The following is a 26513-nucleotide window of genomic DNA, read 5'->3' as shown; positions in this document are numbered from 1 at the left end:
CGTGTACAGCATTGGGCAGATGAGGGTAATGTTATCTGTGAGAATCAACATGGATTTGTGAAAGGACGCTCTTGTTTTAGCAATATGCTAGCCTTTTATAATAAAGTTACAAGAGCATTAGATGAGGGAAAGGCATATACTGCAATTTTCTTAGACTTGGCGAAGGCATTTGACAGGGTGCCACATGATAAGCTGATATTTAAGTTGCAGCACATGGGTCTGGATGTCAGATTGGTCAACTGGATTCAGGATTGGCTGTCTGATAGGTATCAGAGAGTTGTGTATGGTGGAGCAGTTTCCAGGAGGCAGAGGGTTACAAGTGGGGTCCCACAGGGCTCAGTACTAGGACCTATATTGTTTAACCTTTATATCAATGACATAGCCAGTGGATTGCAGGGGGATATTCAGTTGTTTGCAGATGATGCGAAGCTTGGAAGGATTATTAGTAATAGTGCAGATGTGGTAGCCCTGCAAGAGGATTTAAATAAGCTAGATAGATGGGCAAATGAATGGGGGTTTCAGTTTAATGCAGCAAAATGTAAGGTCTTGAGGTTTGGGAAACATCGATGGGATGCTGCATACTCTATGGGAGGAGTTATACTGGAGGAAGTAGGGGAGACAAGAGATCTGGGGTTGATGATTGATAGAAACCTGAAGTTTAGGGGACATATTGCAAAGGTGGTGAAGGTAACACAGAGGATTGCTGCTATTATGAGAAGGACACTGACCTGCAGAGATAAGAGGGTTATCATTCCGTTGTATAAGTCTCTGATCAGACCACACTTGGACTATTGTTCTCAGATTTGGTCCCCAGGATTTGAAGGGGATAAATTAACTGTGGAAAGGTTACAAAGACGGATGACAAAGATGGTTTCAGGACTGTACAAGGATAGTTATGAGGATCGGCTGAGAGAATGTGGACTGCAGAGTTTGGTGGATAGAAGAAGGAGAGGTGATATGATTGAGACTTTTAAACTGTTGAGAGGTGGTTACAGGGTTGACACTGGGGAGTTCTTTCGCTTGGTTGATCAGCGGGAAGGAGTGATGACAAGAGGCCATCCCTGGAAGTTACGAAAGGAAACTGTGAGCAAGAGGGTAAGGAGTGGTTTCTTTGTGTGGAGGGTGGTTGAGCCGTGGAATGCATTGCCTGATGGAGTGGTGGGAGCGAGAACGGTCAGTGGGTTTAAGGAGTGGTATGATAAACTTTGTGTTTCTCAGGGGGGGGACCTCCCCTCGATGAGTCTTGACAGACTTTATGTCTTAGAAAGGACCTCCCTCGATGAGTCTTTTGACTCCTTGGAGGCCTGAATAATAATAATAATAATAATAATAATAATGTGTTTTATACACTTCTAGAAGTTGCAATGTGTTCATTAATGGAACGTTTTGAACAACTAAAAACATATTATGATAATGTCAATTTCTTGTATAGATTACTAGAAATTAATAACGAAGATTTACGAAAAAATTGTGACAATTTAGAGATTCTCTTGAAGGACGGCAACAATAAAGACATAAATGCAATAGAACTATTATATATGACAAGTTATGCTTTCCGGGATATTTTTCAGAAGGATAATTTAAATATTCAAAACCCTTTCGATATTCGTAATTCTATTGTGTCCAATAATTTATCTTTCCCTAACTTTTCAATTGCTTTAAGAATACTATTAACCATACCTGTTAGTGTAGCGAGCGTTGAACGTTCCTTTTCCAAGTTGAAATTGATTAAAACCTACTTAAAAACAAGTATGTCACAAAAAAGGCTTGTTAGTTTGGCGTTAATAGCTAACGAAAATGATATATGTGCGGAATTAGACATTAAGACCATTATTTCTAATTTTGTGAATATGAAATGAAAAACCCTAAAATTTTAATTTAAAAAAATTCAAGTATATTTATGTAATTTAATTTATTTTCTGTTATTTTGTGAAGATGTTTTTTTTTTTGAATACTTATATTCTTCTTCTTCTGCAGCTTCTCCCACTTAAGTGGGATCACTGTTGATGATGAGTCTCCTCCACATCCTCCTGTCTTGGGCTGTCACCACATCCAAGTTCTTCATACTCAAGTCCTCTTCTACCAGCTCCCTCCATCTCTTCTTTGGCTGCCCACGCTTCCTCCTTCCTTGCACATCCATCTGCATGTCCCTTCTTCCCACATATTTGTCCTCCCTCATCATCACATGACCAAACCATCTCAACCTTGCCTCCTGTATCTTCACTCCTAAGTTCATAAATTTCACTGTTTCCCTCACATAGCATTTCTCAGACGATCCTTTCTGGTCACACCGCACATCCACCTAAGCATTCTCATCTCTGCTACTTCCATTCTGCTGATGTTATTTTTCCTCAGGGCCACAGTTTCTATAGCATACGTCATAGCTGGCCTCACTACTGTCCTATAGATTTTGCCTTTCAGATTGATCGGCACTCTCTTATCGCATAACACTCCAGCCATCTCCCTCCAGTTCCTCCAACCCGCTTGTATCCTGCATCCCACTTCCTTCTCAGCTCCTCCATCTTCTTCCACTGTTGAACCTAAATATCTAACATCCCTCACCTTCCTGATGACATTTCCTTCCAGCTCCAGATCTGTCTCCTGGCCACCGCCCACTCTGCAACACATATACTCTGTCTTACTTCTGCTTAGTCTCATACCTCTCTCTTCCAGTATTTTTCTCCATCTTTCCAGTTTAGTTCCCGCTTCTTCTCTTGAATCTGCACACAGCAAGATTTCATCTGCATATAACATTGTCCAAGGCGCATCTTCTCTCACCTCCTCTGTCACCACCTCCATCACAATGTTAAACAGAAATGGACTTAATGCTGACCCTTGATGCAAGCTAACTGTTACTTGAAAACTTTCTGTCTGTCCCAAACAAGGCCGAACACTTGTCTTCACATTTCTGTACATCTCCCGCACCAACCTGACATGTTTCTCCGGAACCTTCTTCTCTCTCAGACACCTCCAGAACTCTTGCCTTGGCACTCTATCATATGCTTTCTCCAGATCAATAAATGCCAGATGTAGCTCCCGTTGTTTCTCTCGAAACTTTTCCATCATCTGCCATAGCCCAAAGATAGCATCTGTTGTTGATTTACCAGGCATGAAGCCAAATTGTTCCTTTGCAATCTCCACCTCTTTCCTCAGTCTTCCATCAAGACCCCTTTCTAGGATTTTCATTGTGTGGGACATCAACTTTATTCCTCTGTAATTTTTACAGTCTTGTGCATCCCCTTTACCCTTGTAGATAAGTAAAGGGGATGTACATATTAAATTTAAATTTAAACTTATATTAAATGTTTTAATTATTTCTGAATTCTTTTCTTATTTTCTCATCTATCTTGAGTTTCTTTTATTTTCCTAAAAGATAGTTCCTCTTATAAAAAATTATTAAAAAATTTTTACAAGATACTAAATTTTTAATAACTTGTAAAATGCAAGAATTTTTTAAACTTTAGTTGAAATAAATTTTAACTTTAATTAAAATTCATTTTAATTTTGTTAGCGATTCAGGTCGGTGAGAAGACTGTAATCCCTGTATCATTATATTCAACAATTAAAGTGAAGTGGCTTTATCAAAATTTGTTGTAACTTTTGAGAATTTTTTGAATATTTGGGTTTTTAATGATTATCCTGCCTAGTCAACACCCCCAGTTCATTACATTTAGCGAACCAACATGTGGCTGTTCTGTCAAAATTTATTTAAGAAATTTCAAATAATTTAAATTTTTATTATCGTAAAAGAACCACACATGCCTGGATCGTTGCAGGGGCACTTAGATAGAATTGCATGCGGGTTGCAAAGACCCTAGCGCCAGCTCTGAGTGTATGGGAACAAGGAGAGTGAGTTTGTGGAATTTCTGAGAGATAAATATCTTAAGCAGCATGTGACTGAAGCAACTAGAGGCTTTAATGTTTTGGATTTGGTGATAACTTCACACGATGTAGTTGTTAATGAAGTGTTGATGCTGCCAACAGTTGGTGAGAGTGATCATGAGGCACTTTTTTGGAAGTGATGAAACAAGTAAAGATCACTGCCAAAAATGGATACATGTGGAAGTATTAAGCAGGGGATTATAGGAAGCTCTGTAGTCAGTTAGCATCAGTATGTTGGGTAGATGAGCTGAACAGGAAAGATGTTGACAATGCATGGAAACTCATAAGGAAGTATCTGACAAAAGCAATGTATGACTGCATACCAAGGGTTAAGGAAGTAAATAAAAGTAAAGAATGGAGGTTAGTCAATATGATAATAGGTAACAGAAAACGTGAGAATTCCCAGAGGGCAATGACATCACTGATATACTTAACAAAATGAACAACTACTTTACCAACTATGGCAGTTGTGTTTTTGACCTTGCAGAAAAGGCAAAGTATGTCAGTCACCTTCCGTGGATTAAGAATTCTATGTATCTACATGCAGTAAACGAAGATGAAGTGAAGAGTGTAGTAATCAGATTAAAAAAAAAAAGGTAAAAAGTGGGAAGTGACAACATAAATGTTAAAAAGCTGAACATTATCATTAGGCATAAATTACAATTCCTTACAAATATCATTAATAAATCCTTTGAACATAGTAAATTTGTAGAACACCTAAAGACTGCTTCAGTTGTACTATTATTTAAAGGAGGAAATAGAAATGAAATAAAAAATTACAGAACAATATCTATACTATCCACAATCTCAAAGGTTATTGAAATTTTGATAAAAAAAAAACGCTTAAATAGCTATTTAAATACAATATCCTTTTACGCAACTAATCAATACGGGTTCAGATCCAGATGCAATACTAAAAAAGTGCTATTGGAGTTTCATAAAAAGGTCTATAGTGGAATAAACGAAGGAATGCACACAGCAACTATTTTTCTTGATATATCTAAAGCGTTCGACTGTGTTCATCATGACCTATTACTATTGAAAATGTCCAAATACGGCATTAGGGGAATTACTAATGACTGGTTCAGATCCCATCTGAATAATAGAAAACAATATACCAGCTATTATTATTATTATTATTATTATTATTATTATTGTTCCGGGAAACTCCAAGGAGTCGACAGACTCATCGAGGGAGGCCCTAACATCATGTCAAGAACAACTATTCAACATTCACACAGTATCTATCATACCTTGCCTTGAACTCATTCACGGTCGTAGTACCCACAACAGACTCTGGAAGCTTATTCCACTCATTTACCACTATCCAAGTAAAGAACCTAGCTCTAACACCCTTGTCAACCACGCTCTTGCCCAGCTTCCATGCATGGCCCCTAGTCCTCCCACCACCAGTCATATTTTCAAAAATATCTTCTGGATCAATCTTATAAAAACCCTTCAGTAATTTGAATGTCTCAATCATATCACCCCTCCTTCGCCTATCGTCCAATTTCTGCAACCCACAAATCTTCAACCTATTCTCATAAGGTTCATTCCACAGACCTGCTATCATCTTGGTCACTCGTCTCTGGACCCTCTCCACTTCCTCCCCATCACAAAGAAACCCTGGTGCCCATAACTGGGCACAGAAGTCCAGATGGGGTCTTATCAAGACTCGATACAGAGGAACAACAACTTGTTCGTCTCTGCATGTTAAAGTATTTTTCAGAAGCCAAGTGATTTGGTGAGCTGTTTTAGTTACTTTTGCAATGTGCCCCCTAAACTTCAACTCCCTATCCACCAGCACTCCCAAATCCCTGGCCTCATCAATCTCCTGGAGTACGGTTCCACCTATGCGATATACTGCTGCTATTCTTTTCACCCCAAAGTGCATAACCTTACACTTTGCCACATTAAATTGACATCCATTTTTCCTAGCCCAGTCCTCCAAACTATCCAAATCATCCTGTAAAATTTTGACATCCTGTGCACTCACAATTGCTCTACCCAACTTTGCATCATCAGCAAACAAGTGAACACTTCCTCTCAGATCCTTTCCAATATAATTGATGAACAAATTGAAAAGCAGTGGTCCAAGAACAGAGCCCTGTGGCACTCCACTAGTCACAAGCCGTCTTTTAGACTCCACTCCTGAATAAACCACTCTTTGATATCTCTCCTTCAACCACCCTCTTATCCATCTCACCAACCCTATATCTATACCCATCTGCTCCAGTTTATTGATTAGGGTTCCATGTGGTATCCTATCAAAGGCCTTGGCAAGGTCCAGTAGTATCACTGTAAACCCATTACCCCTATCCAGTTCAGCCGTCACTGTGTTATAAAACGTGAGCAAGTTACTGAAGCATGATCTACCCTTCACAAAACCATGTTGTCCCCCATACAATATCCCATTTTCATCTATCCAATCCTGTATTCTTTTCTTGACTAATTTCTCTAAGACCTTGACAATGATTCCTGATATGCTAATCGGTCGGTAATTTACAACAGCAGTCTTGGAACCACCTTTATGCAGTGGAACTATTTTCCCCTCTTTCCACCCGCTCGGGACTAACCCAGACCCGAGACTCAAATTAAACAAAATGGTCAAGGGTACTGACAATTCTTTAGCTGCTTCTCGTACAACACGAGCTGGTATACCATCCAATCCCACAGATGTATTGACATTGAGGTTATGCAATAGACTACTCACCTCCACTTCATTAACCACAATTCCCGTATAATCTACTGGTTTATTCGTTTCTGCAATGTCACCACCTGGATGATATACTCTTCGGAGTCCCACAAGGGTCGGTACTAGGACCCATCCTATTTATAATATGTGTTAATGATCTATTTAAATACAAACTTTTTGGCAAAATGATATCTTTTGCTGACAATACGGCTTTAGTATACACCAAAACAACCCTTGAAGATCTAAAAAATTGGATAAATAGTGATATGTTAAAACTAAGTATATGGTTTAGCAACAACGGATTTAACATTAATACTGACAAAACAAGATATATGTACTTTACATTAACAGACAAATTAGATCACAGTATAACTATAAAATGGCATGAAAGGAAATGTAGTGATACTCTAAATTGTAAATGTAGCTTAATCAAAAAAACAAAAACTGTCAGGTATTTGGGTCTCCATATCAATAGCAATTTGAAGTGGAACTCCCACACCACTTTCTTAACAAATAAGTTTAGGTTCATAATTAACAGAATATATTATGGTAAAAAATTTGTAAATGCAGCATTCTTAAGATGTTTATACTATTTCTGGGTAAATTCTTCACTGCAATATGGCATTACCTGTTGGGGAGGAGACTATTATAACAATCTGCTTCCATTAATAAGAATACAAAACAGAATAATTAGAGCCATAACTACTACCGACTTCACACATTCAACCAATGATCTCTATATCGTTCATAATATTCTACTATTTCAGAAACTATATCTCTATGGTTGTCTGTTATATGTAAAAAGAAACACTGAAAGTTTCTTGGTATATAATGTAGACTATGGATTGCTCTGCGGTCGAAACACGCTGGAAATACCTAAGGCTAACAAAGAAATTTTTCATAAATCTTTCGAGTACATTGCAATGAGTAGCTATAATAAACTTCCAAATGAAATTAAATCTATAACCTCAGAATATGTATTCAGAAAAAGATTGAGAAACTACCTTATGGGATTAAAGAATGTTGACAATTATTTTAAACGTATAGTATAAGAGATCATTATAACTCATATATCATAACCAATTAATATTCATTTACGAATTGGTTCATTCAATTAGGTATTAAAATATCAATATGTATATTATTATAACTGGTAAGGGAGCCTCTTAGATGCGGTCCCCGGACTCTCAGTGTCTGTTTTGAGCTAATTACTTTTCTAGTAACCAGTATTAATTTGTAAGGTAGTTAATTGCATTAACTACCTTACATTACTCTAAGCCAGTTACTTATCATAACTATGAAACCATTCAAAATATATTATATTCTACTTGCATATATGAGAAAACTTTTTATTAACCATAATAAAATAATATCCAAAATAAGTATTAGTACCAACAGAATATGATAGTAATACTTGAATTTTATTATTGTAACATTGTACTGTGCATTGAATTGTATTGTGAAATATTGTCATAATTATAAAAGTTGAATAGTATAATATGTATAATTTGTATACGTGATGTGAATAATAAAAACTGTTAAACTGTTAAATAGAGTAGGAGTGAAATGGATGAACAATGAAATTAAGCAAGCGGTGCTGGAAAATAAAATGTTATGTAGGAGGTACAAGGCAGCTGGTGGTGATTGGACCCATGAAGAGTATAAAGTGCAGGCTAGAAAGGTGACGAGCATGGTAAAGAAATAAAAGGTGCAGTATGAGAGGAAATTGGTTTGTCAGGCCAAGATTAACTCAAGGGAATTTTTACGCTACATGGCAAGCAAGAGGAAGAATAATTATAGCAGATTAACATTGATGGATAGTCATGGCAGCAGGCTAACAGCTGCAAAGGATATAGTAGAATTATTGAACGAGCACTTTATCAGTGTAATATCATACTGTTGTTAATGACAGGTGTAATATTATTATTATTCCTGACACCTCCAAGGAGTCTGAAGATCATCGTGGGAGGACACCTACAACTGTCTCAACCACTACACCGAGCCTCTGCTACGAATTATCTCCATCAATGCTATCCTCTGCCCACCTCCTCCACCACCGCCACGACTAGTATGCTATGTCTGTAATAATAATAATAATAATAATGAGACGAGACCCTCGGTAAAAATTTTATAAGTAATGGCCACTCTCTCTCTGTTATATGGTTCAGAAACACGGACAGTTAAAAAGAAAGATGAAAGTAAAATACAAGCTGCAGAGATGTGATTTTTAAGAACAATAAAAGGATGCACAAAATTGGACCATATAAGAAATGAAGACATCAGAAAAGAACTAGATATTATTATTATTATTCAGGCCTCCAAGGAGTCAAAAGACTCATCGAGGGAGGTCCTTTCTAAGACATAAAGTCTGTCAAGACTCACTGAGGGGAGGTCCCCCCCTGAGAAACACAAAGTTTATCATACCACTCTTTAAACTCACTTGCCAAATTGAAATTTGCACTTGCCAAACTTAGCTGTCTAAACATCTCCTGGTCCCCATCCTCTGTGCTCCTGGGTCTGTAGCAACACCCCACTAAATATCCTGTCTTGCCTACCTCTACCTCACACCATACGCTCTCAAAATCATTTGTCTCACTTCCTTCCAAATTCTCCACTCTTAGAGGACATAGGTCATCACTTATCATAAGCAGCACCCCACCACCACGCTTTCCCCTCCTATCCTGGCGAAAAATGCTATACCCAGTGACTTCTATTCCTGTTTTTATATCCTCTTCTGTCAACCACGTCTCAGTGATCGCAATAATTTTTGGCCAGGCTGATGCTATCTGCGCCACCAATTCCTCTCCCTTATTCCGGATACTCCTGGCATTAGTATACAACTGTCTCTAGATATTTATAACATAAATGAAAAGATGAAGGAATATAGAGAGAAATGGAAAGAACATCTATCTAGGATGAAAGATATCAGCTAACTAAAGAGGTGGATAGATATAGACCAAAAGAAAAAAGAGAGAGAGAGAGAGAGAGGAAGACCACCGACAAGATGGAAAGACCAATGAAGCTGGAGCAGGCAAATGCCTAATCCTTGAAGAGAAGAAGAAGAAGAAGAAATTTTTTACCTGTTGTGTTTTGAATAAATAAGTTATCAATTTCCATGTTATATCATACACTCATAGAGCTATGCTATTGAGAAGAATCAAACAGTGAGCACAAAAAATATTGTACTTAAAATGGAAATGACATGCTTTTCCATTCCGTTAGCATTTACAGTTTAAGTAACTGTCTCTTGCAAGATCTATTCACCTTGGCTTTCAACATTTATTAGCAATATATTATATATATATACACACACAAAAAAAGAAAAAGTAGCATGACTAATTATTCCCTTCTTTGCTAAGTTATAGTATATATTTCTAAGTCATGATTCCAAACAATTTGTTAAGGCATTTTCTTCCATATGCTATCCACAGTAAAGTGCTTTATAGCAAGTAGCAATACCTAACTCTTTCTTCCCCATACCATCCCACTGGATTTAGAATTATTAATCAGTGATTATAGAATACATAGATACTATAACTTTGCTAAGTTATAGTATATATTTCCAAGTCATGATTCCAAACAATTTGTTAAGGCATTTTCCTCTGTATGCTATCCACAGTAAAGTGCTTTATAGCAAGTAGCAATACCTAACTCTTGCTTCCCCATACCATCCCACTGGATTTAAAATTATTAATCAGTGATTACAGAATACAAATACTGAATCACACTAATCAAATATAAATTAGTGTTTTTTTTATAATTACATATAATTACATAATTGTTTTCATATAGATTTCCGAGAAGATTTTGAGACTGTATTTGGTACAGCAGGAAGATACACCATGGGTGACGTTGAAATATTTATTTGCTGAAATTACTTACGGTGGACATGTTACTGATGAATGGGATGCACGTATTCTACTAACATACATAAAACAGTATTTTTGTGAAGATGCTTTAGCTGTTCCACAATTTCAGTAAGTAATAGATACTGAGCTTAGTAAAAAAAAAAAAAAATCCTTCATATTGTAGTCAATTAAATTTTTAGACTAATGACATTGCTGTAAGTTTTTAAAACAAATAGCTTTGAAATATTTGTTACCTCTGTCCTCTCTCTCAGAAAAAAAAAAACCCTTAGCTGAGATAATCCTCTGACATCAACATCTTGCTTTGGATCTGCATTCAACCGTTAGCATTTCAACTGATCTCTTGTAAGATCAATTCACCTTGGCTTTCAACATTTATTAGCAATATATATATATATAGATAGATATATATATATGTGAAGGGTACAGGAGAAAAACAACTTCAGTCCAATTTTTGTGAATTCAACCTAATACTGCCATCTGTTGGGGATTAAAGGAAAGTTTCATCTCATAAATACGATTTTCTGCATAAACAACTTCAGTCCAGACAAATGAATAGAGAATATTTCTTAAACTTGGGAAGAACACCCTCAGTCCAAGCGGTTGTATGGAAAAACAACTTCGGTCCAATCACATCAACTGTTATCACTATTGCATCAGCCATTATTTTGTTATCAGTGGTTTGTTGAATCACTACTAGTTTTGATTATAGTTTTACTGTTTTGGTTTTCCGAGTATTTTCATTGTTTTTTAATAATAAAAAGTAGTGTGAAAATGATAAGTGATTATTCTAATAGTTCTAATGAAAGTGAAGCTGATACTAAAGAAAAACTCACAAAGAAACGAAAAAAAGACAGGTAGGACTAGAGATATAATGAAAATTCTTCGTGCAACAATGCACGAAGTTGGTCCTGACTGTTTATGTAAAAGGTATCGTTGTTTCGAAACTATTCCTGATGCCGAATGAAAAAGAATTATTCATGATTTTTAACTTATTAGTGAACTACAATAACCAAAACTCTTATTTAATGGTACTAATTACAATCATTCCCATAATGAGAAAGTGTCCTAGAAAAGGAGTTGATGCAAGGGTGAACGCGGCTTCATTTGCTTTTCGTGTCAGATTACTGCAAGGCGGTGATGAGGGGAATAGCAAAGATGTCAGAATTTGCTGTAAAGCATTTATTTCTTTGCATGGTATATCTGAAGAACAAGTGAAAAGGATTAAAAACTGTTTGATAAATACTGGTCAATCACCTAAAGATGGACGTGGTAAACATCTAAACAGACCCCACAAAATTTCAGAAGAGACTAAGAACAAAGTTAACAGTTTTATTAAAAGGCCAAATTCAAAAAAATTTTATGAAGATTTGCTGTATAATGATGCTCCAGAGGGTGGCGATAACGACAACGTTGATGACCATCCAATAGATGATTGAAATAAACGATTATTTTAAAACTACAATATTTTAACTACTTAAATTTTTTTTACTTTTTACTTTACATATTTCATTATTTGTGTATTATTGCTTACTTAATAAAGAAGCACTTACCAACCTTTGTTAGTATAATAATTCCCTTAGTACCTATTATCTTTAAAACAAGGGATGCGATCTGATCATTATTTATAAATTAAATAATTAATTAATTAAAAAATTAGATATTACCAATCTGATTAATAAAAAAATGTGCATAACAACCATTTTTTTATATAGGCACCAACTTAGCCAGAATTTACCGGGTAAAAACCACTTCAGTGATTTCAGAGATATTACCAATCCAATTAATAAAAAAATGTGCATAACAACCATTTTTTTATATAGGCACCAACTTAGCCAGAATTTACCGGGGAAAAACCACTTCAGTCTGGCCATTTTGACAAAAAGGCCATTATTTGCCATTTGTTTTTTTAATTTTTAAGTACTATTTAAATTAATTATGCTTAATATACGCGAATGTACCATATCGATTATTTTTTTATTTTGTTATGCTATGTTTACTTGCATTTTGATAACAAGTGAAAATTTAATTACATTTTTTTTCGGAAGTCAATATCGTGGACTGAAGTTGTTTTTCCCCTGCACCCTTCATATATATATATATGAATATATACACACACACACACACACACAAAAAAAAAAAAGTAGCATGACTAATTATTCCCTTCTTTGCTAAGTTATAATATATATTTCCAAGTCATGATTCTAAACAATTTGTTACTTTACAAATTGTTTGGAATCACAAAAAGGTTTACAATCACAAACTCATATATTATGGCTAGCTTTGACATAGTATCTTTATTCACTATCAAAGGTCCTTTACCTTGCAAAGTGAAGGACTTTGGAGATGATGAATTTCCCTTGTTCATTGGAAGAGTTACTCGGTTTGATAACATATTCTATAATATTGAATGACTTGAACCGAGGTTAAAATGAAAAACTTTATTATTATTATTATTATTATCCAAAACCCCATGGTGGCAAAGACTCATCTGGGAGGTCCTTTTATCATACACACAGCTCATCATACCATGCTTTAAACATACTCAAATTCTCTGTAAACATCACACTCTCAGGCAAGACATTCCAATCATTCACAACTCTGCATGAAAAAAACTTGCTTTTCAATCTCCTACTCACACCCTCTTTATACAGTTTTCAGGTATGACCTCTGGTTCTCCCCTGATCTCCCACTATTTTCTGTAGAACCTCTCCAGCATTGATTATATAACAACCCCTTACTAACTTGTAGGTCTCTATCATACTCCCCTCTTCCTCCTGTCCACCAGACTCTGTAAGTTGCATCTTCTCAATCTGTCCTCATACTCAACATTCCAGAGGTTAGAAACTACCTTAGTCAGTCGCCTCTGGACCCTTTCCAACATCTCTTCATCCTTCTGAAACCAGGTGACCAAATCTGGGCACAATAGCCCATGTGTGACCTAATCAAAGCCTTATACAATGGAACAAGAATCTCCCTACTTCTACAAGTCAGTGTCCTCTCTTCATTATTCCTAGAAGCCTTTCTGTTGTCTTCACAATTTTGGCTATGTGTCCCCTAAATTTCAGATCTCTTATTTCTTCCACCTCCGACAATATATCCTCACCAAGCATAAATTCTGCATCCCATCTTTGTCCAAAATTTAAAATCTTACATTTTGTAACATTGAACTCACATCCCAATTCCCATCTCCAATCACTCAATTTATTCACATCTTCTTGTAAGGCCACAACATCGTCTCTACTCTTTATGGTTCATCCCAACTTTGCAACTTTGCAAACAGCTGAATATCTCCATCCAAATCTTCACTAATAACATTAATATACAAACAAGTTAAACAGTTAAACATATGATAGAGTGGTGACCCTAAAACAGATCCCCGAGGCACACCACTAGTGACTTTCCTCTTTCTGGATATTGCTCCCCCATACACAACTTGTTGATATCTATCAGATAGCTGGTCTCCAATCCAATACACTAATGTAATATCCAACCCATCTGCTCTAGTTTTATCAACTTATTATGCAGTAATCTAGCAAAAGCCTTTGCAAAATCTAAGTATAGTACTGTGTACCCTTCTCCTCTGTCCAAGAAAGCAATCATCATTGCATGACTAGTTTTGTCTAAATCTGGATTTTTTTCAGGTGCACATATATATATATATATATTGCACATATATATATATATATATAAAGGAAGTCGATGTTTCACGGAAAAATCGACTTCCTTTATTAAAAACTCCTCAGACTTTGTTTCCAAGCTTAAGATCTGGTTGTGGTGGGTGGCTGAATTTTAGAGGACCCACTGCACAAGTTGTGAAGTCATCATATCATATTATGGTAATGACGTGGAGGATCTTGACATGCAGAAATAAAGAAGTTATTCATATCAATCTATCTAGATATGTGTGTTCCAAGGTACCTGAAACTTCACAGAATAGACACAGATCCGTTTCTCTGAGCTGAAATTTGTAGAGCTTAGAAGGGGAAAAAAAATCTATCTATCTATTGGCACTACAGCCCGATGTAGTGCCTTGGCCTCCCATTTTTGGGTTTCATAACTCACTACGAGGTGGGGTTGTTACCCCCCACGCTCAACCATGTGTAAATGTCTGTGAAGCATTATGTTCTTAAGGCCCGTTTGCCTGCTTGTGGGAGGGAAAACCCCAGATAAACTGGGGAGGAAAACCCTGGTCCATGCCTAAGACCATGCTAACTTGGTCTGAGAAAGATCCTTAAGCTCCTCATGTCGGCAACAAGAATCGAACACAGGACACTCCTTTCCCAGGCATATGGTTGCGGAGCACGTAACCACTCACTGACCGTAATTCATTTATAGAATATATATATATATATACTAGACTTCTTCAGATGCAAAACCAATAAATACCATCAAAACTGGAAAGGAACTGATATTTTAAAAACAAAACTAAGAGACAAATCAAACAAACTGTACAGATTAGAGCTAGAGTTTCAAAAAGAAGAACAAACTCTGGTCGTATTATTTTGCACATGAGTGTGTATTAGATCTTGAGCATGCCACTATTGAATAGTAGAGCTGTGAGAGGCTGTAGCTTAGATTGTTATTAATATGGATGGGATTTAGTATTATTTCTTTAGATTCTATAATTCTTCTCTTTGTCTCATCACAACAACGGTGAATGTTGTCAATTCTATTCCAGAGTACCTGATGTTGAAAGTTTTCTTCATTCAAATTAGCTGAAAATAGAACATGGCTAGACAAGGCACTGGCATGAGTTCTGCTGTAGTTGATGTTCTTCTAAACATAGTTCGACTGATTTCTCCATCTGTTCGAAGTATGGTTTACCACAGTTGCAAAGAATCTTATAAACACCAGGATATTTGAGATTATTGTGTTTAGTTTTAGGATGACTTAAGATTGAACATAGTTTAGGAAGGGGTGTGAAGAATGTCTTGATGTATTTCCTCAGAATTTTAGCTAATTTTGGGGATATAGAACTAATATATGGCATAGAAATACTGCCTTTAGAAATAGTGGTATCTTCGTTACATCGTGGATGAGGGTTAAAACAATAATTTGCCTATAGTCATCTTTGAGTAGCCATTAAGTAGGAATGTACTTTGAAGTCGACTGAGTTCATTTTTAAGTTCCTGTTCATCTGAAAGAAGAGACCGGGCTTGGTGACCTAGAGTAGAGATGATACCTAACTTCTGTGGAGGATAACAGTGTGAGTCAGCATGAAGGTGTCTGTCTGTATGAGTCAGTTTCCTATAAATAGAGAACTTAAGTTGATCTGCCAACCGGGTAAGTTTAATATCTGAGAAGGAGAGAGCCGTCAACCTCTAATTCAGATGTGAACTTAATATAGGATGAATATTATTCAAGTGTTCTTGAAAGATTCGGAGGACATCCAGGCCATGTTCCCAGATTAAGAAAATGTTGTCTATGTAGCGAAACCACACCTTAGGTTTTAAGGCAGAAGGTGAAATGGCTTTCTCCTCAGATTACTCTAGGTAAATGTTGGCAAGAACTGGAGATAAAGAGTCTTCAAATTTGAAATAGCCTGAGGAGATGCAGTGAGTCAGTAGGGCGAAGATCTTCTTTGAAACTTCGTTCTTTAAAAGAGCAAGTACCTTTGGTAGGAACATTTGTGAATAAAGATACTATGTCAAAGTTAGCCATAATATCTGAGTTTGTGATCGTAAAGTCTTTAACCCTCCTACCGGCTGAGGTGGATGAAATAGCCAGACTACCTCAGAATTTTTCATGGATCAAAACTTCATCGGCATTCTATCTTTTATCAAGTATTTACCCTCCTCCGCTGTTAATCCCTTAACGGCGATTTTAGAGCCATTAGCGGCTTAACTGTGGTGGAGGATTTTTGAGTCACTTGTCTTTATATGTACTGTGGTACTTGGAATTTGCTTTATTGTACTAGGATATCTAATCGTTTTTTTTTTGTTTTTTTTTGTTGTTGTTTTTTTTTCTGCACAATTTATTGTGTCTCTTTCCAAAAATAGAAGTTTCACATCTGCAAAAATAAATAATCAATCCTGAAATGACCACAGATTTCTTGCAATGAATATATTTTAGTAATAGTAAATTTCCTTCATTTACTGACAATATAGATTCTTTTTTGCAAAATTTCAAATGTTTGTTTGCATTTAAAATATTTTGTTAAATATTTATATATTTAAATAACATTTAGTGAAATAAATATGACATTTTGCTTTCTTTCTTTGCAAAATGCCTTTATATGGATAGTCTAGTCATGTTTCAATATTCACAATTAAGTGGATATTGAATACTAAATTTCAATTTTAGGAATTTTTTTTTTTTTTTATGAGCAACAAATGATTATAAACTGCATTACTCGGTTTCCGATATTGTGTATTTTTTAGTATCAAAAATTTATACCTAATGATATTTTATCAGAGACTCTTAGCCTTCTTCTTTTGCTTAAAATTGCAACAGATTTTTTTTTGTGGATGCACATTACTGTAATACCCAGTGCTTAGCCATTGTAGATATTTTGAAAATATAATAGGAAAGATATCCTGTATGGAATGATTCAAAATTTATGCTCATTTTTTAAGATTTTTTTTACTGCAACTCCCCCTCCCCTCCTCTCCTGCCCTGGAACTCAGTTACATAACAACTTTAAATTTCTACTGGTTTGAAAGCTTTCAGACAGTATTCAAAATCTCTTATTTCAGTTTACCATTTTGACCAAAGAAATAAAGCAATAATATTGTTGTATATTCGAAGCTTCTAATTCTGTACTCTTTCTTTGCATCTGAAATCAGCTGTTCAGTGGTCTGCTGAAATTATTCTAAGATTTAGAAATACTATGCTATATTTTCAATAATAAAACTGTTTATGCATACTACACAAAAGAAAGTTCAGTAGTATTATTTTTGTTTGTTTTTCTTTAAAAAAATCTAAATATTACTACTTCTGCTGCTGGTTGCTATTTCTGAAATAATCTACGTCTTAGAAATACTAGATAAGATTCTCTTAGCTGGAAGAAAAGCTAAAGGCTTATTATATTACTCTCAGTACTATTGAGAAAGAAAAGAGAGAACACTAAAGTTCCTCAAGCTGTAGTGCAGAATACATCAAGAATGTTGTTTCCTTTTCGATTGTTGATTACAGATATCCTAACAGAAATACTGACATTTCTTTTACATGCTGATATATTATTTATGCCAAAATAATTTCTTAATTTATAATGTTCAGTTTCACGTTTATTATCGAAAAATTATAAATTATTTCATACAATTATCTTGAAAAAGAGGATTTGAATTATTTTAAAAGAAAAGGTGCATATGGGTTTCATAATCTTTTTTTTTTGGGGGGGGGGGGGTATAGACCTTTTCAATTTGCAGATATTTCAGAGAATTTATTTCATAAATCGTTCGCAAGACAACTGTTACAAACATAAATCACTTGGGGAACATACCCATTCATTTTAGTATAAAATAGTAGCAAAGGTTTAGTTACTTTAGATATCTAACCTAGAAGAAAATTTTTCTTGTGCAGGAGGAAACTCTTCCAAATAACAAAATCCGATATATGTCCAAACACTTTTTTGTAATATTTTTTATGCTGTTTCCTCATTACAGAGTAGAATGATAGCTGCTGAAGGTGAAGGCTCCAACTTTTCTGCATTGCACGAAGTTTCCTTTGCTTACCCTGAATGTTACTGCTGCTTGCCATCTCGTAAATGAATTGTGTCTTGAGTATACTTACTAATTATTCCTTTCTGCCCAGCTCTAAGCCAACGGAGATTACTAACCCACCCCCACTGAGAAGCAGAACAATAGAACATGCAGCACGCTAAAGAGCCTCAAGCAATATCTGAATATTTTACAGGCAGAAATTACTTGTTTGGTTTTTCCATCTTTCTTTATTCTGATATTGCATTTGAAGAATGAGAGTGATTTTAAATATTAATTTCGCCTATAACCGAATATCACATAATTTCCTGATTTATAATAATCAGGAAATTATGTGATATCGAAAATATCAAAATATCGATAAAATATCGAAAAATTAAAGTTATGTGGAGCAATTACTAGAGAGAAGTAACGAATTAAATAAAAACTGCATCTATGTTTCATAACAGTTTTCGGGAGCATGATGGTGATGCAATGGGGAGGAGGGGTTAAACTATCAAAGGCGAAATAAAGTTCAATTCTATTATAAAAATATGGAAATGAAATTTCACATTTGATATACATATTTTGAATGATATGTATCTTACTTTAAAAATTGGAGTTTAATATTTGAATTATACAGAAAATATATCCATATAAATTTAAATCATAACCGTTAATTTCATTTTGTAATGACCAATTATACAAGGAAACCCAGAAACTGAACGTACAAAGAACAGTCGAGAATTATTATTATTATTCGTGACACCTCTAAAGAAAAAAAATTAGTGATATGATTAAAGAATTTCATGTTATTCTCTATAAAGCAAAGTTACTCAAGCGTGTCCTAAAGGAAATCTGTGAAGTATTATTCGATTTCGATGATTTAGAATAACAATAAAAATAATATAATCTGGAACGTCGGCAGTCAGTGTTCTTTTCTTTTTTTATTATTATTATTATTATTCAGGCCTCCAAGGAGTCAAAAGACTCATCGAGAGAGGTCCTTCCTAAGACATAAAGTCTGTCAAGACTCACTGAGGGGAGGTCCCCCCCTGAGAAACACAAAGTCTATCATACCACTCTTTAAACTCACTGACCGTTCTCGCTCCCACCACTCCATCAGACAATGCATTCCACGGCTCAACCACCCTCCACACAAAGAAACCACTCCTTACCCTCTTGCTCACAGTTTCCTTTCGTAACTTCCAGGGATGGCCTCTTGTCATCACTCCTTCCCGCTGATCAACCAAGCGAAAGAACTCCCCAGTGTCAACCCTGTAACCACCTCTCAACAGTTTAAAAGTCTCAATCATATCACCTCTCCTTCTTCTATCCACCAAACTCTGCAGTCCACATTCTCTCAGCCAATCCTCATAACTATCCTTGTACAGTCCTGAAACCATCTTTGTCATCCGTCTTTGTATCCTTTCCACAGTATCCCCTTTTTAAAGTAATATTTCAAATAATTATTGTGAATTAATTTCTACGAGAGCAAATTAAATGTTTTGTCGAGTAAGCGATTAGAAAAAAATTAGCACAAAAAAATTAAGAATAAAATTAAATTAAGGGGATAAGAAAGGGGATAAGGTTGGCATGAAATGCTTAGATCGTAGTTCTCGATCTCAGAGTTTCGTTTACTGGCTGAAAAACAATAAGGGATTCTTATCCCCTTAATTTATCAACTTCGCCAGAAAAATAGCCGTTTGGCTTTTCTTCTTAATTATAAGAATAAAATTAGTTCTCCAAGGTAAGGCTATATTTAAGTGAAGAAGTTATGCAAGGATCTTTATTTTGTCCAGACATTAAAATTGGATTGGACAATAAAAAGAGAAAACAAAACTATAAATAATTTCTCTATTTTTAGTCTATCCTATATAACTAAGATCCAGTTACCCAGCATAGAACAAGGAAGTGCATTTCTTGTTATATGGCAACTGAGAGGCAGCTACGAACATGAGATAATCCGATTAACTGTCCTCTTCAGCTTGAGGGTTTATCACACCTTCTAATGGACATGACGGTCAAATTGCACTTCTTATCCCTGTCCTTTCAACAGGGGGGCTGAATCATATCCAGATTTAGCTGGACGTCTATAGACGTCCTGGCCGTTTGGGAGGTTAATCATCTCCTCTACCTCCTTCAAAATTTTCCTGCCAAGTGAACAATTTGCATTCACATCCTTGCCTACCAAATTTCTAAACCTTGCACTTTGCGACATTGAACTGATAGTTTCACTCATAAATGTATTCAATCCAGTAAGTCTACATCGGCTTGACTCTCATAGTTCTCTCCTGTTTTGCATTGCTTGCAAACAGTTGATTAATCCTGTTTATCATTAATATCCAGTTAAACCCATATATATCATTAATATATATGTTAAACAATAATGGCCCCAAACATAGACCCCCCCTGGAGCATACTATTAATGACTTTCCTCTTTTACACCACATACACAACTTACTGATATCTGACATCCAACACCTATCTTACTAATCTAGTATCTAATCCCATGCATTCCAGTTTAGTTACAAACTTGCCATGTGGCAATCCTCATTAAAGTGTTTGCAAAATCTAAGTATACCACTGTATTTTCATCTCCCTTATTGTCAATTTATTCATTATCTTGTTATAGTGCTATAGCAGTAGTGCTATATATAGCAGAGTATATATATAGCAGTAGTGCTATATAGTATTACTATATAGCACTATATGTGACACCTCCATAGTCCAAGTACTCATTGAGAAGAGCACCCTACTCTATACACAGTCTCCTCTACTTAATCCTCCAATTACACACAATAACATTACTGCCATCAAGACACAAATTTTCTGTAAATATCACAACCAATGTGAGACCATATATGGGATGAAAAACACAGATTTCTGGGAGAAAAACCCTCCTTTCCTCTTCCCCCCCCCCATCTAAGTTTGGCTAACTCTCTTTCAATTGAAAAAAGCCTATATGAAGATTCCTCCCATCGTTACAAGAATTAAATTTTATGTAAATAATAAATAATAATTTTTTAAATAAATTTTTGCCAGCCTAGTTGGCTGAGTGGTCAGCCTATCTTCTCTCCAACCAAAAGGCTGTGCGAGTTCAAATCCCGCCATGGGCATGGATATTTGTGATTGTCTGTGAAAATACTATTAATGGTGGTGGTGAGCAGTAGATGGCATTAGTGTCATTGCAGTTCATTGTAGTTCATTAGTGGATTGTGAGTGGTGGAGACAGAGAGTTGTAGAGTAGGTGCCCTCCCTCGATGAGTCTTTGGACTCCCTGGAGGTGTCACATAATAATAATAATAATAATTGGTAAAACATGACCTACTTTTAACAAACTAATGCTCACCATCTCATAGAATACTCCTATTATTATTATTATTATTATTATTATTCAGGCCTCCATGGAGTCAAAAGACTCATCGTGGGAGGTCCTTCCTAAGAACATAGTCTGTCAAGACTCATCGAGGGGAGGTTCCCCCCCCCCTAAGAAACACAGTCCATCATACCACTCCTTAAACTCATTGACCGTTCTCGCTTTCACCACTCCATCAGGCAATGCACTCCATAGTTCAACCACCCTCCATGCAAAGAAACCACTCCTCACCCTCTTGCTCACAGTTTCCTTTCATAACTTCCACGGATGGCCTCTTGTCATCACTCCTTCCCACTGTTCAACCAAGCGAAAGAACTCCCCAATGTCAACCCTGTAACCACCTCTCAACAGTTTAAAAGTCTCAATCATATCACTTCTCCTTCTTCTATCCACCAAACTCTGCAGTCCACATTCCCTCAGCCGATCCTCATAACTATCCTTGTACAGTCCTGAAACCATCTTTGTCATCCGTCTTGGTATTCTTTCCACAGTTAATTTATCCCCTTCAAATCCTGGGGACCAAATCCGAGAACAATAGGCTATGTGTGGTCTGATCAGAGACTTATACAACAGAATGATAATCCCTTTTATCTCTGCAGGTCAGTGTCCTTCTCATAATTGCAGCAATCCTCTGTGTTACCTTCACCACCTTTGCAATATGTCCCCTAAAGGCATTATCAAGCCACTTCTGTATCCTAGCTTTCACAAACTCCACCAGCACCTTAACCATAACTCCAGTTATATAAATGAGCATCTAATTTGTAGTTTTAGCTTTATTATGACATTTGTGATGTGCAACAGTTTTACTCTCTCTTTCCATTTCTTTGAGACTTGTTCTGTCTTCCACATATGCCAGAGCCAATATGGAAGCCATGCATGCTAGTGCTACTGTTAACTCCCTGGAACATTCACTTAAGACACATAGTGATATGTCATTGAGTCCTATTGCCTTATTGACTTCCTCATATGCCTCTTACTCTCTCATAAATTTATTGTCACCCATTTCCTCTCCACTCAAACTAATTATTATATCAATAATAATAACAATGACAATCATTATGATTATTATAGTTATTATATCATCAGTATCATTATTTCCTTATTAAAATAGCAATGTAAATAATAAGATGTATTGATATCAAACATACAGTATATAATAATAATCATATATCATAATAATTTATATTATTTGATTAATATTAATAATATGTCTGCAAGGTTAGCCTAGTGGCTGTGTGCTCCGCAACCATATGCCTGGGAAAAGAGTGTCCTGCGTTCGATTCTCTTTGCCAACGTGAGGAGCTTAAGGATCTTCCTCAGCCATAGCAAAGTTAGCCACTTTTGGGCTTGGACAGCAGGGTTTATTATTATTATTATTATTATTATTATTATTATTATTATTATTATTATCTGAGACCTTCAGGGAGTCAAGGTCTCATCGAGGGAGGCTGTAAATTACCCAACCCAGCTATCATACCTTCTCTTAAATTCATTTACACTAGATGCACTCACTACCCCTAAGGGCAAATTATTCCACTCACTCACTCACTGCTCTCTCTCTCTCTCTCTGAGAGAAAAACCTAGCTCTTACCCCTTTCTTGGCTGAGAACAACCTTAACTTCCATGGATGCCCCCATGTTCTCTCCCCACCTTCCCCAGTTTATTGTTGGGTTTTTCCTCCCACAAAGCAGGCAAACCAGCCCCGTGATCATATGCTTCAACAGACATGGGATACTACCGAGAATGAGGAATAACCAACCTATTCCACAGGATTATCGGTTACGGAAGCTTACGCTGTAAAATGTGTGGGCTTGCATGAAAGAGTAACATATGACGAGGACAATGATTAATAATATTGATGAGATACCTGTTATCACTGAGTCAGAAATTCCTAAGGTAGCTTCTAGGGATTTTCCTTCTGTGGATCTGGACAACTGAGATGGTGAAGATGATGCAAGAAGTAAAGCATATGCATAGAAGAATGAAGAAGGGAAGGAAAGATGGTCATTTGAAAGTGGTAACGAATGATTCAAGAGAGTAGCTCTATATAGGAATTTAATTATTAGAATGAGAAGTGAATGAGAAGATGCATAAGGTTTGTTTTCTCAGAGGTAAGATGTGCAGAGTGATAGAGGCATTGGATAGGAGGAATAAGAGACCAAAAAGAGTTAGTGGTAGTAGGATAGAAATAAGGAGAATGTCTTACTGGATATAAGGAAGTTGTTGAGGAGAGTGAAGGATAATAGTGTGGTAGGGAAGGTAGTCAGTGTGTTGCACAGGCATGATAGTTATGTTAAAGATACCAAGCAATTTTAAACCTGGTTTTACTCCATTTTTTCCAAGTAAGCAAACAGACAATGTCAAGTTTGCGCCTGCAATTTATGCAAGACTAGCTGATCCCACAGGTAGTGCAAGACCAAGGCAACTCATGGTAAAAGTGGAGCAAGCTCTGATCACTAATCTTAATATTTACCCTTAATGCCAAAACACATCTCCAAGAAGGGGATGTATGATGTTTTGTATTAAAGGCAAGGGGCCACTACCCAGACCGGTTTCGACCTTTATTGAGGCCTCATCAGTGGGAGCCAGGCTAGAAATATCAAGATTTAGTAATGCAGAGCTTGTAAGTATTTTACCAAAACAAGTTACCATAAGGTGTTATAACCTTATTAAATAAAAATCTCAGGAGGAGATATAGATGTAGAAAGTATTTTTAACTTGGGTATAGTTATGTTAAAGATACCAAGCAATTTTAAACCTGGTTTTACTCCATTTTTTCCAAGTAAGCAAACAGACAATGTCAAGTTTGCGCCTGCAATTTATGCAAGACTAGCTGATCCCACAGGTAGTGCAAGACCAAGGCAACTCGTGGTAAAAGTGGAGCAAGCTCTGATCACTGATCTTAATATTTACCCTTAATACCAAAACACATCTCCAAGAAGTTAAAAATACTTTCTACAGGCATGATAGTGTTGAGTTGAGGTGGCAAGCAAAGATCATGAACGCTATGTTAGCAGAGGTATGCGAGAAAGGAGTGCATTTTTGAATCTGTGGGATGAATTTGAGGGAAGAATGGAACTGTATAAGGAAGATGGATTATATTTAAATGGTTTTGGTGTGAGTCAGCTTGAAAGAGTATTCCTGGAAGAAAGGGTAGTGAATAGAAGAGCTTATGTAGTGTAAGGTGTTGTGAAAGAGCAAGAAAGATATGGGAGCTTGTAAATAGAGAAGTGAGTAGCACATGAGCAAAGAAGATGAGAAGGCATGGATGCATCACAGACAAAAAATAGAGAAAGTCAGGGTGAATGGAAGGTCACTGTATGAAAAATGTGGATGCTGGATTTAAAAGTAAATGTGGGAGTGGGCAAGAGAGGATAGAGATGGCCTGGCATGGAATGGAAGTGTTTGGGAAGAATTGTAGCATTGGTGGTCATATAGAAAAAAGACCATATAGGAGAGTATTGAGGAGATACGTCTTCAAAGTGGTGTAAATAGGACTTGTAATAAAGTCAGAAATTGTTTATAATGTTTTTTTCACCAACGGGAGAAGTATCCAAAATAAGGCGAGTGAAATTATTGAAATTATTGCATTGATCAGGTCTATTTACCCAAAAATCATTTGAGTAAGTGAAACTTGGTTGAATAAGGATGTATCGAAACAGGAATAGAGATAAAGAGTTTTGTTATTTTTCATGAAGACAAGCAGGGAAAAAAGGGGAGGAGGAAGAGTGCTGTTAATGGCAGCAGAGGAGTTAAATCCATTTAAAGTAGAGATACAAGGGACAAACAATGCAAGTGGTTTTGAGGCAGTATGATGCAAGGTAGAGGTGGAGAGATAAAATATTTAGTTGAGCATTGCTATACATCTGGTAATATGGAGGGTAGTTAAAAGGAAATGTATAGGCAAATTAGCTTGGTAAATAAGAAAAGAATGATCCTTATGATTTAAGGTAATATAGACTGAAATGTTTAAGGGCCAAAGCTGTATAACTGAGAGGAGACCTCCACATAGCCTTTAAAGGAATGTGGAGAACCGACCGGGGCTTCTGACCTAATGTCCAATCTTCACCTTCTCGTGGTGCACCCTGTTGGGTATCTACTTTGATACTGAACGAACGAGGATGGGCTGGCAATTTGGGATTTAGCCGACCAAATTGTATTCTTATTGGTTAAACCAAAATAAAAAATGATGATACAACATGACAAAATTTCATGCCGGCTGGGGCGTCTCCGGTTAAACAAGGCCCCCATTGTTTTCGCCAGGGAACCAGGGCGAACAGCGAAAAGTCAGCTACTGGAACAAATCTGAAAACAAACCCCAACTCAACATCACCAGAGTTAAAGATCGGTACTATCAACGTAAGAAGCCTGAATGACAAAGAAATGGAGCTAGCTGAGGAATTAGATAAGTACCAGATCGACATAATAGGGGTGACTGAAACAAAAAAGACCAAAACTGGTGAGATCTTTCTGAGCAATTAATACAAAATGTTATATTCAGGCAATGACAATCAAGGAAAAGAATGAGTAGCCATAGTATTCAACACAAAATACGAGGCTAATCTTCTTGAATGGCAGTCAGTCTCAAGTAGAGTAATGTGGGCAAATATGAAAATGGGAAACTGGACAATGAGACTTATTTGTGCCTATGGTCCCACAGAAGGTTCTGCTAAGGTAGAAGTGGAGGAATTTTTTGACGCTTTAGAAAAAGCAACTGACACAATGAAAAAGGAAAAGTTGGTCCTTGTTGGGGATCTAAATAGCAGAGTAGGAAATGATTATGAGACATACAAAAATATTTTGGGAAAATTTGGAGAGAAGAGCAAAGCTAATAATAATGGCAAATATCTGTTGGATTTCTGCTCAGGACATGGACTGGTTATTTCTAACACCATGTTCCAACATAAAATGTGCACAAATTCACATGGAGAGAAGAGGCAAGGAATAAGAAAAGTCTCATTGACTATGTTATTGTTGATAGTGATGATTTCTCCCTGGTGCAGGACACCAGAGTGTACAGAGGATTTGAAATTGGAAGTGATCACTATTTA

At 36.3% G+C, this 26513-nt stretch overlaps 1 protein-coding gene across 1 annotated transcript in view; it reads left to right on the top strand.

Annotated features, from left to right (window-relative positions):
* Positions 1-26513, top strand: part of kl-2 (dynein heavy chain 2, axonemal kl-2) — a 1497432-nt gene that overhangs the window by 1273069 nt on the left and 197850 nt on the right. The window contains exon 50 of the mRNA XM_090414156.1: positions 10370-10554. Within this exon, the coding sequence (XP_090270282.1) occupies positions 10370-10554 (185 nt within the window). The remainder of the gene's footprint in view (positions 1-10369; positions 10555-26513) is intronic.

The sequence above is a fragment of the Typopeltis vanoorti genome, chromosome 24 (genome assembly GCF_054136105.1).
Source record: "Typopeltis vanoorti isolate ZY-2024b chromosome 24, IOZ_Tvanoo_1.0, whole genome shotgun sequence".
Taxonomy (NCBI): Eukaryota; Metazoa; Arthropoda; class Arachnida; order Uropygi; family Thelyphonidae; genus Typopeltis; species Typopeltis vanoorti.
The sequence above is the reverse complement of the archived record's forward strand: the minus strand, read 5'-3'. Positions and strand labels throughout refer to the sequence as shown.